This window comes from Castor canadensis, chromosome 8 (genome assembly GCF_047511655.1).
Source record: "Castor canadensis chromosome 8, mCasCan1.hap1v2, whole genome shotgun sequence".
Classification (NCBI taxonomy): Eukaryota; Metazoa; Chordata; class Mammalia; order Rodentia; family Castoridae; genus Castor; species Castor canadensis.
The window spans coordinates 143212155-143227401 of NC_133393.1; the positions used below are offsets into that span (position 1 = coordinate 143212155).

General features: G+C 50.5%; 1 protein-coding gene across 4 annotated transcripts in view; it reads left to right on the forward strand.

Annotated features, from left to right (window-relative positions):
- The first annotated feature begins 2338 nt into the window (after positions 1-2338).
- Positions 2339-15247, forward strand: part of Abtb3 (ankyrin repeat and BTB domain containing 3) — a 262741-nt gene continuing 249832 nt past the window's right edge. For 3 of the 4 annotated variants that reach the window (XM_020183366.2, XM_074084305.1, XM_074084306.1), the window contains exon 1: positions 2340-3975. In XM_020183366.2, coding sequence (XP_020038955.1) covers positions 2841-3975 — 1135 coding nt within the window. In that variant the 5' untranslated portion in view covers positions 2340-2840. Of the gene's footprint in view, positions 3976-15247 lie in introns of all 4 variants that reach the window. The other variant, XM_020183367.2, reaches the window with a different exon arrangement.

The following is a 15247-nucleotide window of genomic DNA, read 5'->3' on the forward strand; positions in this document are numbered from 1 at the left end:
TGAAACCAAGGTAACTGACACATCCATCACCTCTCATAGTTACCTTTTTTCTGTGTGTGGTAAGAAAACTTTCAGAAAATTTCCTTTTTTTTCTCTTCTTTCTTTCCTTCCTTCTTTCCTTTCCTTTCCTTTCTTTCTTTCTTTCTTTTTTTTTCAAGATAGGCTTTCCCTATGTAGCCCAAGCTGGCCTCAAACTGAGGATCCTCCTGCCTCAGCCTCTGGAATACTGGGATTACAGGCATATGACACTGCACTCAGCAGTGTGTGCTAAACCTTATTATTATTACATGCTATTAGTTCTCTAGAACTGAATGTCTGTACCTTTGACAAACATTTCTTGTCCCCCATCCATCTGCCTCTGGTAACCATCATTCGACTTTCTATTACTGTGAGTTTGATTTTTTTTTAAATTCACATATAAGTTAGATAATACTATATTTGTCTTTCTGTATCTGATTCATTTTCCTTAGCTTGTCTTCTAGGTCCATCACATTGTCACAAGTGACAGAATATCCTTCTTTGTATTTATTTATTTATTTATTATTTTTGTCTGTATTGGGGTTTGAACTTAGAGCCTCTTGCTTGCTAGGCAAGCACTCTACCACTTGAGCCACACCCTCAGCCCTTTCGCTTTTAGGTTATTTTTTTTTTAAGATAAGGTCTCTTGCTTCTTGCCTGAGACTGGCCTCGAACCTTGATACTCCTACCTATACCTCCAGCGTAGTTGGGATTACAGACGTGGATAAACCATGACCAGCTAGGATTTTCTTCTTTTTAAAGACTGAATAATATTCCATTCTCTCTCTCTCTCCACATATATATATGCATTCTTCTGTGATAGGTCGTTTCCACATCTCATCTATAGCAAATAATGCAGCAGTAAACATGGGAGAGCAAATACCTCGTCCAGATATCAATTTCATTTCCTTTGACTAAATATCCAGAGGTGGAATTTCTGGCTTATATGGTAGTTCTAATTTTAAGTATTTTGAGGAGTGTCTACAATATTTTCCATAATGGCTGTACAAATTTACATTCCCACTAACAGTGTATAGGGCGCTCCTTCCTCCTTGCCAATGCTTGTTATCTTTTGACCTTTTGCTAATCACCATCCTAACAGGTGTGAGGTGACAGGTCATTATGGTTTTGATTTGCAGTTCCCTGATATAGGTGATGTTGAGCATCTTTGCGTACACCTGTTGACCTGAATGGTCAACAGGTCAAAGCATGTCCTTCCTTCCTTCATCAGTTTACACATATTTGTTGTGCTCCTTCTCTGTGCCAACTCCTAGCCCATGTGGAATCTAGATAAATAAGCAGACTGTAGCTACCTATTGTAACAAGAAATTTGCAGTCATGGAAGGAGGGGTCGATGGAAGGACCAAGCTAGTTTTGGGAGATCTGGGTGGGCTTTCTGTAGAAGAGGTCTTCTAAGCTGTGGGAAGCTAGGGGTTCCCAGATGAATAAGGTGCAGTTTCTGCTGGGATGCTTGTGGACAGACAAGTAGCCAAGGCAATGCCATTTGACATAGAAATACAGCTAAGTCATGTATATATATTCTATCTTTCATTAGTCAACAAAGGCAACTCACCTCTGACAAATTAACCTTTTTTAAGCTTGAGCTGTCTGGAATGGTATCCACCAGAATGGCAAAGAGCTATGTGAGCTCTCCCTGCAGCTAACCCCCGGGACTCTGAAGGATGAGCCCGGGGTCCTTCTGCCTGCTGAGAAAACCCTAGCAAGCGTGGTGGTGGCAGGTGGCTTATGTCCAGAGATTCGGCCTCCCAGGGGTGTGCATAACCCTCTGTTCGCCTAGGTTATTTCCTCCAAGCTGGAGCAAACTCGGGCTGAAACAGACATCTGAATTGGTTTGGGTACCCGAAGGTGTGTGTGGGGGGTGAGGAGGTTGCGGGATAGAGAGAGGAAGGAAAAACATGCTTCATGTATGGGGGGCGGGGGAGAAAGAGAAACGAAGGGACACAAAGTGACTCTGGATCTCTGAGGAAGAGCACACTTTGGTGGGGAGGTCACCTGCTCAACCTAATGGTTCCAAAGCCGGGAACCAGAGGGGCAGGGAGGGACAACGGCAGTGTAGCAGCCTCCACGTCTCCGCGCTCCTACCAGCCCCCGGATACCTAAGCCTCTGCTCCCCACTAGCTGCAGCTTTGGTCAAGGCCGGGGGCGTGTCTGAGGGGCGGGGCCGCGTGGTGAACAGGAATTTTAAAAAAAACGAAGCAATTAGCATCCCCCGATTCCATTGGCTCTCCGCAGGCTCTGCTTTGCATATACCCGCCCCGCTGGCTGCTGGGGTTTCGCTGGGGTTCGGCAGGTTTTGCTGCCGCCTTGGCAGCTACTGTGCTTCAGTGCGGGGCGGGAGGGCGCGGAGCGAGCTGCAGCCCGGAGCCGGGAGCTGGGAGCCCGCCCGCGGAGCTGCGGCGGCGGCACCTGGGGCGATCTCGGTCCTAGGGACACTGTAGCCAGTGCCCGGCGGCTTCTGCACCCATCCGGGTCTAAGGAAGAGTGGGCCGGGCACTTTTTTATTTTGGATGAAAGGGGCGAGTCCTGGCAGGGGCTTCCTTCCTGGCCTGGCTCGCTTCTCACTGCGCCCCAGTTCTGGCCAGGACTCCAGAAGATGACTCCAGGGTCTGTCCTGTGTATTCCAGCGGCGGCGGCTCGGGGACTCAGCCCAAAGTAGTAATACTTGGTGATAACGCCTGGTGGGAAAGTGAGCCGAGGAGGCGTGGAGCCCGCTCTCCCCGCGACCCCCGGCGCCAGCCCATTGCTCCTCGCCGCTCCTTCCCCTCGGCTCCCCGGCGGCCGCAGCATGAAGTGGCGCAGTGATGGCCAGGAGAGGTAAGAAGCCGGTGGTGAGAACGCTGGAGGATCTGACGCTGGACTCGGGTTATGGTGGCGCGGCGGACTCGGTGCGCTCCTCCAACTTGTCTCTGTGCTGTTCCGACTCGCACCCGGCGTCCCCGTATGGCGGGAGCTGCTGGCCGCCTCTAGCAGACTCCATGCACAGCCGGCACAACAGCTTTGACACTGTCAACACTGCCCTGGTGGAAGACTCCGAGGGGCTGGACTGCGCTGGCCAGCACTGCTCGCGGCTGCTGCCGGACCTCGACGAGGTCCCCTGGACCCTCCAGGAGCTGGAGGCGGTGCTGCTGCGCTCGCGGGATCCCCGGGCAGGCCCAGCGGCCCCCGGCAGCCTGCCCAAGGACGCGCTGGCCAAGCTATCGATGCTGGTGAGCCGGGCGCTGGTGCGCATCGCCAAAGAGGCGCAGCGCCTGAGCCTGCGCTTCGCCAAGTGCACCAAGTACGAGATCCAGAGCGCCATGGAGATCGTGCTGTCTTGGGGCCTGGCGGCTCAGTGCACCGCGGCCGCTCTGGCCGCACTGTCCCTCTACAACATGAGCAGCGCTGGAGGCGACCGTCTGGGCCGTGGCAAGTCGGCGCGTTGCGGCCTCACCTTCTCCGTGGGCCGCGTGTACCGCTGGATGGTGGACAGCCGCGTGGCGCTGCGCATCCACGAGCACGCCGCCATCTACCTGACGGCCTGTATGGAGAGCCTCTTCCGGGACATCTACGCGCGGGTCGTGGCCTCCGGGCTTCCCCGCAGCTGCAGCGGCCCCGGCCCGGGCTCCGGCCCAGGCCCCAGCTCAGGCCCCGGTGCGGCCCCCGCGGCGGATAAGGAGCGGGAGGCACCGGGAGGGGGAGCGGCGAGCGGCGGCGCCTGCAGCGCAGCCAGCAGTGCCAGCGGGGGCAGTAGCTGTTGCGCCCCGCCAGCCCCGGCGACCGCCGCAGTCCCGCCGGCCACCGCTGCCGCCGCCGCCAACCACCACCACCACCACCACGCGCTCCACGAGGCGCCCAAGTTCACCGTGGAGACCCTGGAGCACACGGTCAACAACGACTCGGAGATCTGGGGGCTCCTGCAGCCCTACCAGCACCTCATCTGCGGGAAGAATGCCAGCGGTAAGTGACTGCGCCGGTGCCTCTCTCTCCCAACCCAACTCGGCCAACTCTTGGCGCAAGTTCGCCTCGCGTTCCCCTCCCGGGTCTTTTGGGGCACCAGCCGCCAAGTCCTGAGCTTTGAGGGTGCGGCGGGGCTGGAGATCACTAGAAGGCCGCAGGTTGACTCTGCTGTTCGGATCCTCGTACTGAACACGGCTGGTAAGGTCCCAGGTCCCGGAGCGCAAGGTTCCGCCCCCTGTGCGCGTCAGGGTGGTGGCTGCCACCGCAGAAACCCAACACCATTTTTTTCTTTAAAGCGGGTTTGATCATTTGCGCCTATTACCCACCTTTTACCAGAACCCTGTTTGTTTTGATCTTTAAGATGACACATTCTCGTGCACATGAGTTGGGCTGTCTAGGACTCCGGAAGGGGTGCGTTCTTCTCTCTGTCACCCAGTTCTCATACTTGCCCATGCCCTCGGGGGACGCTGGAGGTGCACTCGGGGAGGAGGGGCCAGGGGTCGCGAAGTCAGAAGGATTCAGAGCTGGCTTGGCCTAGAAACCTTCAGGAGAGGTGTGTGTGGTGAAAGAGCGGAGCGCGACACTCCCCAGCTCCAAGTTTTTCCGGGCAGTTTTTTGGGGGCCAGAGCACACAGCTGGTGGAGGCTTAGCAATGGACAAAGCCCTCAACTGCGACCTCCCAGCTCTAGACGCTCTTGGTTCCCTCTGGCAGGGATCTGCATCTGTCACCACTTGGCTGAAGGAGCGCCACTAGGGCCCTGGGCGGGATGGAGATGGGGCGGGGTTCGGGAGGGGGTTGTCAGTTTAGTGCGTCGTTTCCAGCGGGTTCTGAAACCCCCTCCCCGCACCTCCCTATTTTGGAGGCCCGAGCTGGGTGGGTTTGAACCCTCAGTTCTGGCGGCGGAGGGGGTGGGGCCGGGACGCTTGTTTTCGAGACAGCTTGCTCTGGCGGTCCTGCCAGTCTGCAAGAGCCGCGGCCTTAAGACACTTCAAAGCTTCAATTTTCCACAGGAAATGGTAGAAGCGTAACTGGAGACTGTAGAAGCGAAATAAAACTTTGCTACATATTCGGCGGTTTGGCCGGAGATTGCGTGGTCGGAGCTGAAATGCAGCCTTTCTGGGCAGATTTCATTCATGTTGCTGCCTGTCTGCTTCCCGGGGACCATAAGGAAAGATGCGGCGGGCGCGGCTCGGCCTCTCGCGGTGCCAAGTGTGTGCGTGCGAGTGTGTGCGTGTGTGCATGGGAGTCGGTGTGTGCGTAAGCGCCCTGCGAGTGTGCGCGGGAGCGAGCAGGGGCCGGGGGAGCGCGGCTCCAGCCGAAACCCCTTGGAAACCCGCCCTGCAGCTTCACCTGGATTTGATCATCGGTGGGGGAGGGGAAGGAAGGAGCAAAGGGAGTGGGGGGGGCGGGGGGCGATATTGCATGCGTCTTGATCCCAGAGATCTTCAGGGATCTCTTTGCCAAAGCCCTTCCCCCTCTGCTGCCAGCAGAAGGAGGGCATAACCCCGAGATGATATCAGTGAGGACACACATACACACACACACACACACACGCGCGCGCACACACACACACACACACACACACGACATCTGGAAACATCTGGGAAGAAGACCTTGGGGTTTGTATGTGCTTCTTCAGAAGCGGCTTGGGAGGGGCGGTTCACCTGCAAAACCCAGGAGCTTTGGAGTGGATTATTCTTTGTTTGGAAGCTTGCTCACCACCAAAAAGCCCAGATGGGCTTAATTTTCTTCCCATTAGCGCCCGGCTCCCAGTGTCCCCCTTACCTCTGTACCACTCCTTCACAGACTCCTTACCTTCCTCCTGGGGCTGGGATCTCCTCTTTTTTTCTCCCTCGGTTTTGAGGGATCTGCATTTTCCTCAGGAGCTTTGTTCTGCGAATCTGGGCGTCCTGCTCAATCACATGCCGTTTTCTTAAATTGCGACTGTTCCCTCAGGGGCAAAACAAGGGGCTCGAAATATATAACACACACCAGGTCCTTTTGTAACTCTGTTAGTAGCCTTTTTCTCTTTCAAACAGATTTAACTTTTATGATCCTTCACATCTTTTAATGACAGTGTTTGTGTTTATCTTTTTTGGAGTAAGGATAATTTAAGGAAAGGGAAGAACACAGAGTTTGGTTTTGGGCAGGGTGAATGTGGCGGTTGGGACTTGCAGCCATCACAAAGTTAGTTTCCCACACCACAGAAATTTTGGGGGCCCTGGATTCAGCCCTCTTTGGCAGGAGACAGTGCTATAATTCATGGTGATCTCTTCATCTGGCCTCTTTGGGCTTGTTCACATGGCAGGACATGTATGAAGAAGAGCAGAGGAATGAGTGAGTAATGACTTAGCCATCCCAGCATACATGAAACGTTCAGCTATTTCCTAGACTGTTTTGCATGGCAATCGTTCTGAGCTGCAAGCCTTATTCAGGAAAGCACACCTGTCAGAATAGATTTCTCCCTTTAACTCAGTAGCAACACTTATTTATTCATTTGTGAATTCATTTGTTGGTCAATATTTATTGAGCAGTTTCTGAGGGAGCACTGGGTAAGAGGTAAAGACAGCCAATACGTGTCCAGCCTTAGTCTGTTTATTGATGGATTTCATCTTCAATGTTCTTTTGAAAAGGTACTACTGAATCCCTCTATACAGAAGAATAAACTGAGGCAAAGGGAAGTTAAGTGTATTGCTTATTGAATGCAGACAGTCTGGCTGCAGGGCTCACACTTTTTTATTGGTGGTACTGGGGTTTGAACTCAGGGCCTTGCACTTGTAGGCAAGTGCTCTACCACTTGAGCCATGCCCCCAGTCCTGCTTTTTTAGTTTTTCAGGCAGGGTGTCATGCTTTTGCCCAGGCTGGCCTTGGATCATGGTCCTCCTACCTCTACCTCCAAGTAGCTAGGACTATAGGCCTGTGCCACCTCGCCCTGCAGGGCCCACACTCTTAAGCACTATCTCTCAGACTCTAGTGACAGCTGAGTTCCCTGCCGTCTGGCCACCCTTCATTATCTACACAGTTGAACAGAGACCCTGTACAACCTGACATTCTTTTTGTCCTAATTTCTATGATTTCGTTTCTACTAAACTGAACTGGGCAGTACTGCATTGTGTATGTTTTTAATTCTCTGTCTAGCTGAAGAGAGGGCCTAGTACACAGTTGGAGCTTATTAGATGTCTGTTGAGTTGAGCAAGCTGTTGTACTCTATTTAACCCAATGATGTGCTCAAAGAAGCTATTGCTTTTTGGTGCCTTTCTACATGGGCTGACCCTTCTTTGTTCGTTCTGTGTGTACAACTGTTCATATCTTTCTCATTTGCTACTGCTGAGTGCTACCCCTCCCCCCCACAAGAATCACAAAACTAGTCCCATCGAACTGGGCTCAGAAAATAAAAGAGTTCTTTGGCTATCAGAAATCACAGGCAAATCCTTCAGACCTGGGGTGTTTTGCTTGCTTTGAGTTCCTGTGAGGTTCTGAACATTTGACTTGGTTGATTTCACTAAAGTTAAATAAGCAATCAATTGTACCTTAAAATCCTCCAGAGCTGGCCAGTTCCCACTCAGCCTTAAAGACTTGACTCAGGATGACCTTCCCAGCATCCCTCGGAGGACTTCCTGGATGCAACCTCTATCCCACTCCTGTTCTTCCTGTGTCTTCTTGTCTATTACCCTCCTCCTGAGCACCTACCACTTTGTAGCTCTTTTCTACTGTTTGTTGAATGAATATAACCAGTCCATTCAACCTTTGGGATTTAAAATTTACCCACCAGCCTCAATTGTTAAGAGGAACAGCCTCTGAAGCCAGACCTCTTTCCATTTTCTAGCTGTGTGTTCTTATGTATGTTACCTAGCCTCTCTGAGACCCAGTTACAGACAAAAGCTGTAAAATGAAGGTAATAATTATGAGGATTAAATGAGGTTGTGTGTTGTAAGAATGTCAGTCTGGTGCCTGACACATGGTAGGGACAAAAATGCTGAGAGCAGTTGTGATGAGAATCAGGCCTTAGTAGTATTTCTCGTCTCTATCACACCCTGATTCACATATCCACAGATGCTCAATGTGGGTGGAGCCAGCAGTTCACAGAATTTTAACTGGGCCTCCCTTTTTGAGATTGTCAATACCAAAGAGCTCAGGGTACCCTCCTCAGGGATTGACCCCATGGATATAATGCCATGGCCAAGTCATAAAGGTTGTTTGGGTCAAAGGGAAGTAGCTTATTTTATTTTAATTTAAAAGGTATGTTTAGTGAAGAGGCATCAGGAAACTTTCCGGGGAGGTGGAAATGCCCCTTATGCTGATTGGGGTGTGGCCGGAGGTGTACATATTTGTCAAAACTTCTCCCATCAGAGTGCATGCCTAGCAAGTGTGAGGCCCTGAGTTCCAACCTCAGTACCACCAAAACAACAAAAGAAAACCCCTCAAACTTCTCCCAGATTTGTGCACTTCTCTGCATTGTGAGGTACACTCCAGGACAAAAGACATGCCCAAGGGATCGGTGAAACACAGGGATTCTTGAATGAAATTTTGTTTTAAAGGCAGGAAGAGCATGGGGGGAAGCCTAAAGGAGGTGTGAAAGGAGTAGACTTTACAGTTGGAAAGCTGGAGCCTCAATCCTCATCTCTGCTACTTTCTAGCAGCTGATTTCATTTTGATGAACTTGGTTTTCTCATCAGTACAATGAAATTCCGTTAAGAAAAATAAAAAAGACACAGCGGGGCTCCAGTAGCCCATGCCTGTAATCCTAGCTACTCAGGAGGATCAAGGTTCAAAGCCAGCTAGGGCAAATAGTTCTCAAGACCCAATCTTGAAAAAAGGGCTGGTAGAATGGCTCAAGGCTCTGAGTCCAAGTCCCAGCATGGCAAAAAAAAAAAAAAAAGAAAAAAGAAAACCCAAACCTGCCACACTGGGAGACATAGAAGTAAATCTATGTAGTAGGCACTCCGTAACAATGGCTTCCTTAAGAAACAGAATCTTCTGTGGTAATAGCCATATTTCAGGGATTTTGAACAGTCTTTTGCATTTCAGATCCCTGACGACTTCAGAAACATTAACTAACACGAGTGCTGCCTTGCCAGGGCTGCTAGAGCCACAGGTCGGTTTGCAGGTCCTCTGCTTTTCTGTTGCCAGTGGGCTCAGTTCTGCACCAAATGCTTGCTCAGCAGTTTTCCTGTAGCTGGGCTGCTCATATCCTTTCTATGGTGCAGCGTCACGGTGCTGGGCAAAAATATCACTCAAGGAACTCAGCTTCTTCTGGGGAACAGCAAAAGCCACCTTGTGAGCCAGGCTGAGCGGCATCTTTGGTCACAGAAGACGTTTTTTAATTAACTGGCTCTGTGTAAATTAAAACTTTGAATTTGGGTCAGTGGAGGGTTTTCTGTGCAGTTGTCAGATCCCTGCTGGGTCGTTTAAGTTGGGTGTTTCCTGAAAGATAAGATAAAAAATAATGACCCAATAAAACAATGAGGAACCAACATGGAGACTTGAGGTCAAGGGCGGGGTGCTGATGGCCTTGGAATAGGAGGAGGGCGTTGAATTCTAAGTTGGCTATTGTTTATGACTTTGAGCCAGACAACAAACACCTGTAAAATGGGTCTGATTATCATCTGCTGAAAGGTAAATAGAAAACAGTAATTGACTCTGGGGTCAAGTATACCTGTAAGCTGCAGTTTCCCCATCTGTAAAATGGGTATTGTAACAATAATAGCTATGCTCACATAGCTTATTATGTGCTGGACACTGTTATAGAGTGCTTCATGTGTGATTGTCACAGTGCCATCAGCTAGTATAAAGACAGTCCCCAAATCTCACTATCTTACCACGATAGAAGGTCTTAAACAACTATGGTCGGGAGAGGGGTGAGTGGGTGGAGGTGGGAGGGTCCTTAGGTACCAAGACTGGTTGATGGGGAGTTACACTTCCTGTATCTTCAGCATCTTCCTTGGACCTTCATCTAGCCAGCCCTAAAGGAAGCATGAAATTGCAAAGTATCTGAAGACAGGTGTTACTGGCTAAGCTGTGTCTGTCATTGGTCAGATGTCTCCCTGGCCCTTGGCCACCAAATATCTGTGTGCACCCTTCCTTTCATCCTTCCTTTTGTCCTAAGGCCATGTTCTCTCTGGTCACTGCTCCAGATGAAAAGTACAGGATTTTTGGATGGTTCTCAGTCCCATCCATGATACTGTGCGTGGCTCCTCGTGGCCTTGAGGACCCGAAGCTAAAAGAGACATTTTATCTGCCACTCTGCATCTGCCTACCATGCTGGTACAGGTGGGATATCACCGTGAACTCCATTTGGGGAAGAATAGTGGAAGACCCACAGTGGGTGCTGGTCTTTGGCACCCAGGCAATGGGTGAAATTCCTGGCTTAGGCCCTCATTCTGCAATCTGGGAAAAATTTCCTGGTTCATTGTTCTCCACACACCGAGTTCTGCCCACTGGGAGATTTTCTTTGTCTGTTGTTCTTCCAGGCTGAACCTGAAGTGGATCTTGAGGGTATGGCCTCCTTGGGGCTCTCTTTATAAGATAGTTCTTGCCCTTGAACTTACAGACACCCAAGGATTATTTTAATGCTGTAACACTAAAAGACTTTAAAACTCCAGGCTTATAGATTTTGCCAGTGCAATTCCCTCAACAATTTAATAGAATTTTCATCTCTGCACTATATTGTATTAGTCAGCTTTGCACCACTATAATGACATACCTGAGTCAGCTAACTTTATAAAGTTAGGTTCAAGGGCATCGTGCCTGCATTGGCTCAGTTTGGGTGAGGGCCCTTGGTGAATAGCCGCTGGCAATGCTAGTGGTGCCTGTTGGAGTGAGTGGTCATCTCTTAAATCAGGAAGCACTGAGAGCTGGGTAGGGCCAAACTCAGGCTCTCCTAACAGCACTCTTGGGAGGACTGCCTTCTGAGGGCACACCTCCAATGACCTAAAGCCCTCCCACTAGACCCCGCCTCCCAATATTGTTATCGTGGGGACCAAGCTTTTCATCACATTGAATCATACCCAGACCACAGTAGGTGCCGGGGATGCCAGCAGCCACACTTACAGTTATTTCCTAGGCCTAAGTCTCAAGCCTGGGTCACTCTTTGCTTTCTTACCCTGGTACCACGCTCTCTCTCGGCAGCTGCTTTGAGACCCTCGGGTATATGCGGGAGGTTATATTCTTAAGCTGATGCTTAGCTCACTTAAAAGTCTTCTTAATATTTTATTGTTTGGGGGCTAGAGGTAATTGCCTTTTTTCATCTCTCTTCTGTTCTTTCTATTTTGACTTGCCTGAACTACCTGCTAACCTCAGCCAGGACCAATCAGCAAACTCTGTTTGCTGATTCCGATCTCTTCCTCTAGAGCCTGTGGCTCATTAGGCATGAGTTCTGCCTTGTAAGTCATCATCAATGACAGTTAAACTGAATATTTTACCACTGCAAACCTCCATTTTCCAATCACTGATAGCATAACCCAGTGGGTGACTTCTAAGTCAAAGTCATGTCTCTTAAGCACCCCACTTCCGGTACCAACTTCTTTCTTAATTAGGGTAGTGCTAGCTGAGGGATCAGATAAATCCCAACATCTTAAAGACAAGAAAAGTCATTTTCTCCTTTGTGTTGAGTCTGGCTTGATGGTGAGGTAAGGAAGTGCTCTGCTCTGTCCATGGAAGCCGACAATGGGTGCACCAACTGGAACATGAGACCCCCAGAAACTTCTCTGGCTGGGGATGACGGACAGTATGGAGGATCATATGGGAACTTTTTATGGGTCGATCCTAAATGTGGGTGCAGCAATTCCTTCTTCATTGCAATGACCAGAACTGTCCCATGGCTTCAGCTAGATACAAAGAGGCTGGGAGCCTTGGGCTCTGGCAGGGCAGTGAAACTCCCCCTCCCCCACTCTACACTACAGTAGAGAGCCAGCCACCTCAATACCTGGGAGCAGATGCTATTATTAGCCCCAGCTAACAGGCTAGGAATTCAAGGGAAAGAAATTTAGCGAATTTGCCTAAGGTGACCTGGTCTGCCATTTGTTGGGCTAGATTCCAATTTGTTTGAATGGCTCTGGACTTTTTCCCAGAATATTTGTGAGGATCAAAGAGAAATCATGGATGCGAAGTACTTAATCCAGTATTTCAGTATCTCATCCATAGGCTGTCCTTAATAAGTGCTACCTGTTGTCCTTATTGTCACCAATCTCTCCATCCTGGGCTGGAAGAGTGGTGGATTCACAGCGAATAGATGTGACTCTCCCAGGCATGGATCAAGTAGGAAGCCAAAAGCAAGGGAGCTCCAGGAAAACTGCACACGCCTGTCTTTTCTCCTCAGCCCTCCCCTGCATTTTAACCACAAGGGAAACTGTAGATGGCTTGTCCGGGTACCATGCTAGGCCTCACTTCTATGACCTCATTTTATCTCCACTCTGTTCTTGTGACTCGGGTGTTTCTGATCACCATTTTCCTGAGGAGGAAACTGAGGCTCAGAAAAGCTCAGCCACTGGTTTGAGATGCCACCTGTTCTAAGTGGTAGGGCTGGGAACTGGGCTCAGAGCCTGGGCTCTGAACTGCTATATCTGGATCGGAGGAATCTCTAGGAAGAACCAAAAGGCCGCTCGAGCTGCCCCAGGGCTTGCGGATTGTAGGGTGCAGCTTGTGTTGGTGCTGATGGTCAAGTTGACAATTGCTCCTGCGCTCATGTGGATTCAAGACTTTAACTCCTGCCCACTTCTCCTTCCCCGGCTGCCCCATGACTCACTACTCGGCTATCCCTCAGACCACTGTGCAGCCTCATTAGCCGAGGCCCTGCACCAGTGGCTGGCTTTGTAGGAGAGGTGCAGTGGGCTGTGAGAGTCTTCCCTGTGCCTCTTGTGGTTGGCAGCATGGAGAGATTCCCTGAAGGATGAGTGAGGCTGGAGCCTGGCCAGTTTGATGGGAAAGATAGGAAGACTATTCCATGAATGCAAATAGCATATGCAAAGGGCCTGTGGCAGAGTGGAACGTTGTGGGACCTGTATGGCTAGAATGGGAGAAGGGAGTGAGGTAGAGGTCAGACCAAGCATCTGCCAGGCTAAGTCTGTCTTTTCCAGGGGTACTGGAGAACGTTTGAAAGCTTTTAGGAGGGAGAGACTATTAGACTATGTGTTCTAAAAAAGCTCACATTGACTTTAGCGCAGAGAGCAGACTGGAAAGAAGGGGTGAACGGGGGGAAGACCAGTTAGGTGCGATCACCCCATCTTACACAAGAAGAACCAGAGGCTTGAAGACTTTTAGTCATGGGCCCAGAGTTGCTAAGACAATCAGTAGCAGAGTAGGACTTTGGAACTCACATCCCAAGGACTTCAAATTCTACTTTTCACTCACCTCATCCCAGGAGCACCCAGTTCAAGTCTCACGTTTTACCGATGGGGAAACTGAGGCTCAGAGTGACACACTGCCTTGGCCAGGGTCACATGGCAGAGCTGGAGCCAGTATCCCAGGTTTCTGGATTCTCAGCCCACCTTTCATCCACAGTTATGTGCTGTCTCTTCCAATCCAGATACCCTGGGAAGCAGAGCTGCCTTGTTGTCAGTTTGGGGATGAATTCTCAGTCCTGCTGTCCATCTTGGGTTTTGCTCTCCAGCTCACAGTAAAATGAATGCTAGCACAGAAGCGTGCTAAGGACTTATTAGATGGTGGCTGAGCCTGTGAAGACCGGGTGTGCTAAGTGCAGAATCAAATTCAAATCTGACTGCAAACCGGAGGTGGTGGTGGGGGCGGGAGACGGACGCCTCCTGATTCTCCTACCTCTGAGCAGAAAGGCCTCCCAGCTCAGGGCTGAGAGGTGACTGTGCTCCTGGCCTCTCTGAACCTCAGCTCCCTCTGTAGGAGGGGAACCCCAGGTTCGGGAGTTCCTAGAGTCACAGGTGTCAAATGAAGCCAGGCTTTGCTTTGGCAAATGTGATACCCAGCAGGCAGCAGGCATGGAAGCTGACATCTAGGGGTGTTTACCACGCTGTGGCACTGGGCTTCCATCTTGGGGAGACTCAGTCACTCTAGGACAGAAATTATTATCTCTGCTTTGCTGATGAGGATGCTGAGGGCCAGACAGGTGGGTGGCTTGCACAAAGTCCTCTCTAGGGTATGAGTAAGATGCAGAGCTGGGATTCAGCCCCTGTGTTTTGGCCTGGTTCCTAACCACCATACTGTACCAAGGGAATATGGGATGTCAGAGAGAAATCTGGTGAGGATAGTGACCAAGAGTCACACAGAGTGTCACATTCCCTGTCAACTGTGGAGATATCCAACGTCTGGCCCCAACACAAAAAAATGGAGCAGAACCCAGGCCATCAAATCTCAAAGTCTGAGCACACTTAAGGGTGAGAGGGGAAAGGGGCAGCCTACTCATTACTTGCCATGCTGTGTCGTGATACGTGTCCAGGTCCTGATGGCTGCTGACCTTCCTGGGGCTGGGCTACAGATTTGCTGTATCTGAGCTCCCCTGTAGCCTGTGCAAAAAGAGCCATCAGAGCAGGTGCACAATTCAGAGTCTAAGAGAGGAGCTGGAGGTGAGTTTGCTGCTGCAGCTATGCCAGCTGGAGCCTGGACACAGGCCTCACTTAAGCTGCTGGGGGGGTGGCTCTGTGGGGGAGCCCTTGCCTAGCATGGCCTGGGATCCTGGCTTCCATTCCTAGCTCCTGAAAAAGAGTTTGTTGATGGTGGATTTACCAGGGTCTCTAGCCCCTCCCTGCTGCCTCACCTCTTCCTCAGTCCTTACAGAACACTGGGTCCTGGTGATGGGTGTGCACACAGAAGGCAGGGGTGGGCAGCCTGTCTCTGCCCCTCCTATGTTCTGCACGAGCCTCCTGGGGCCAGAGACTAGAACAAGGTGGGAAGTCCTGTGTTCCTGGAGAAAAAGTAAGGGGCTTGCCAACGTACCTGCAAACCTAGTCGCCAGCAGACTGGGAAGCAGCAGATAGCTTTGAGGGGTCTGGGCTTGGGAGACCTTGCACTCATGTGGGCACACTCAACAGAAGAGGATGAGGCCCAGACTGGAACAAGCTGTGTTACAACAGGCAAATATCTTAACTTCGCTGGACTTGTTTCCTCATGTGAACATGGAAATCATGAGTACACATTCTTCTCAGGATTGTTTTGAGGAGTCATTTGGTAGGAGAGTTTTCCTAGTCCTGTAACTTAGCCATTCAATCACTTCTCCAACAAATATTTATTGAGAGCCGACTATAGACTAGCAGGTTCTAGATTCTTAGCATCGCAGACAAAAATTGCTGCTTTCACAAAACTTAC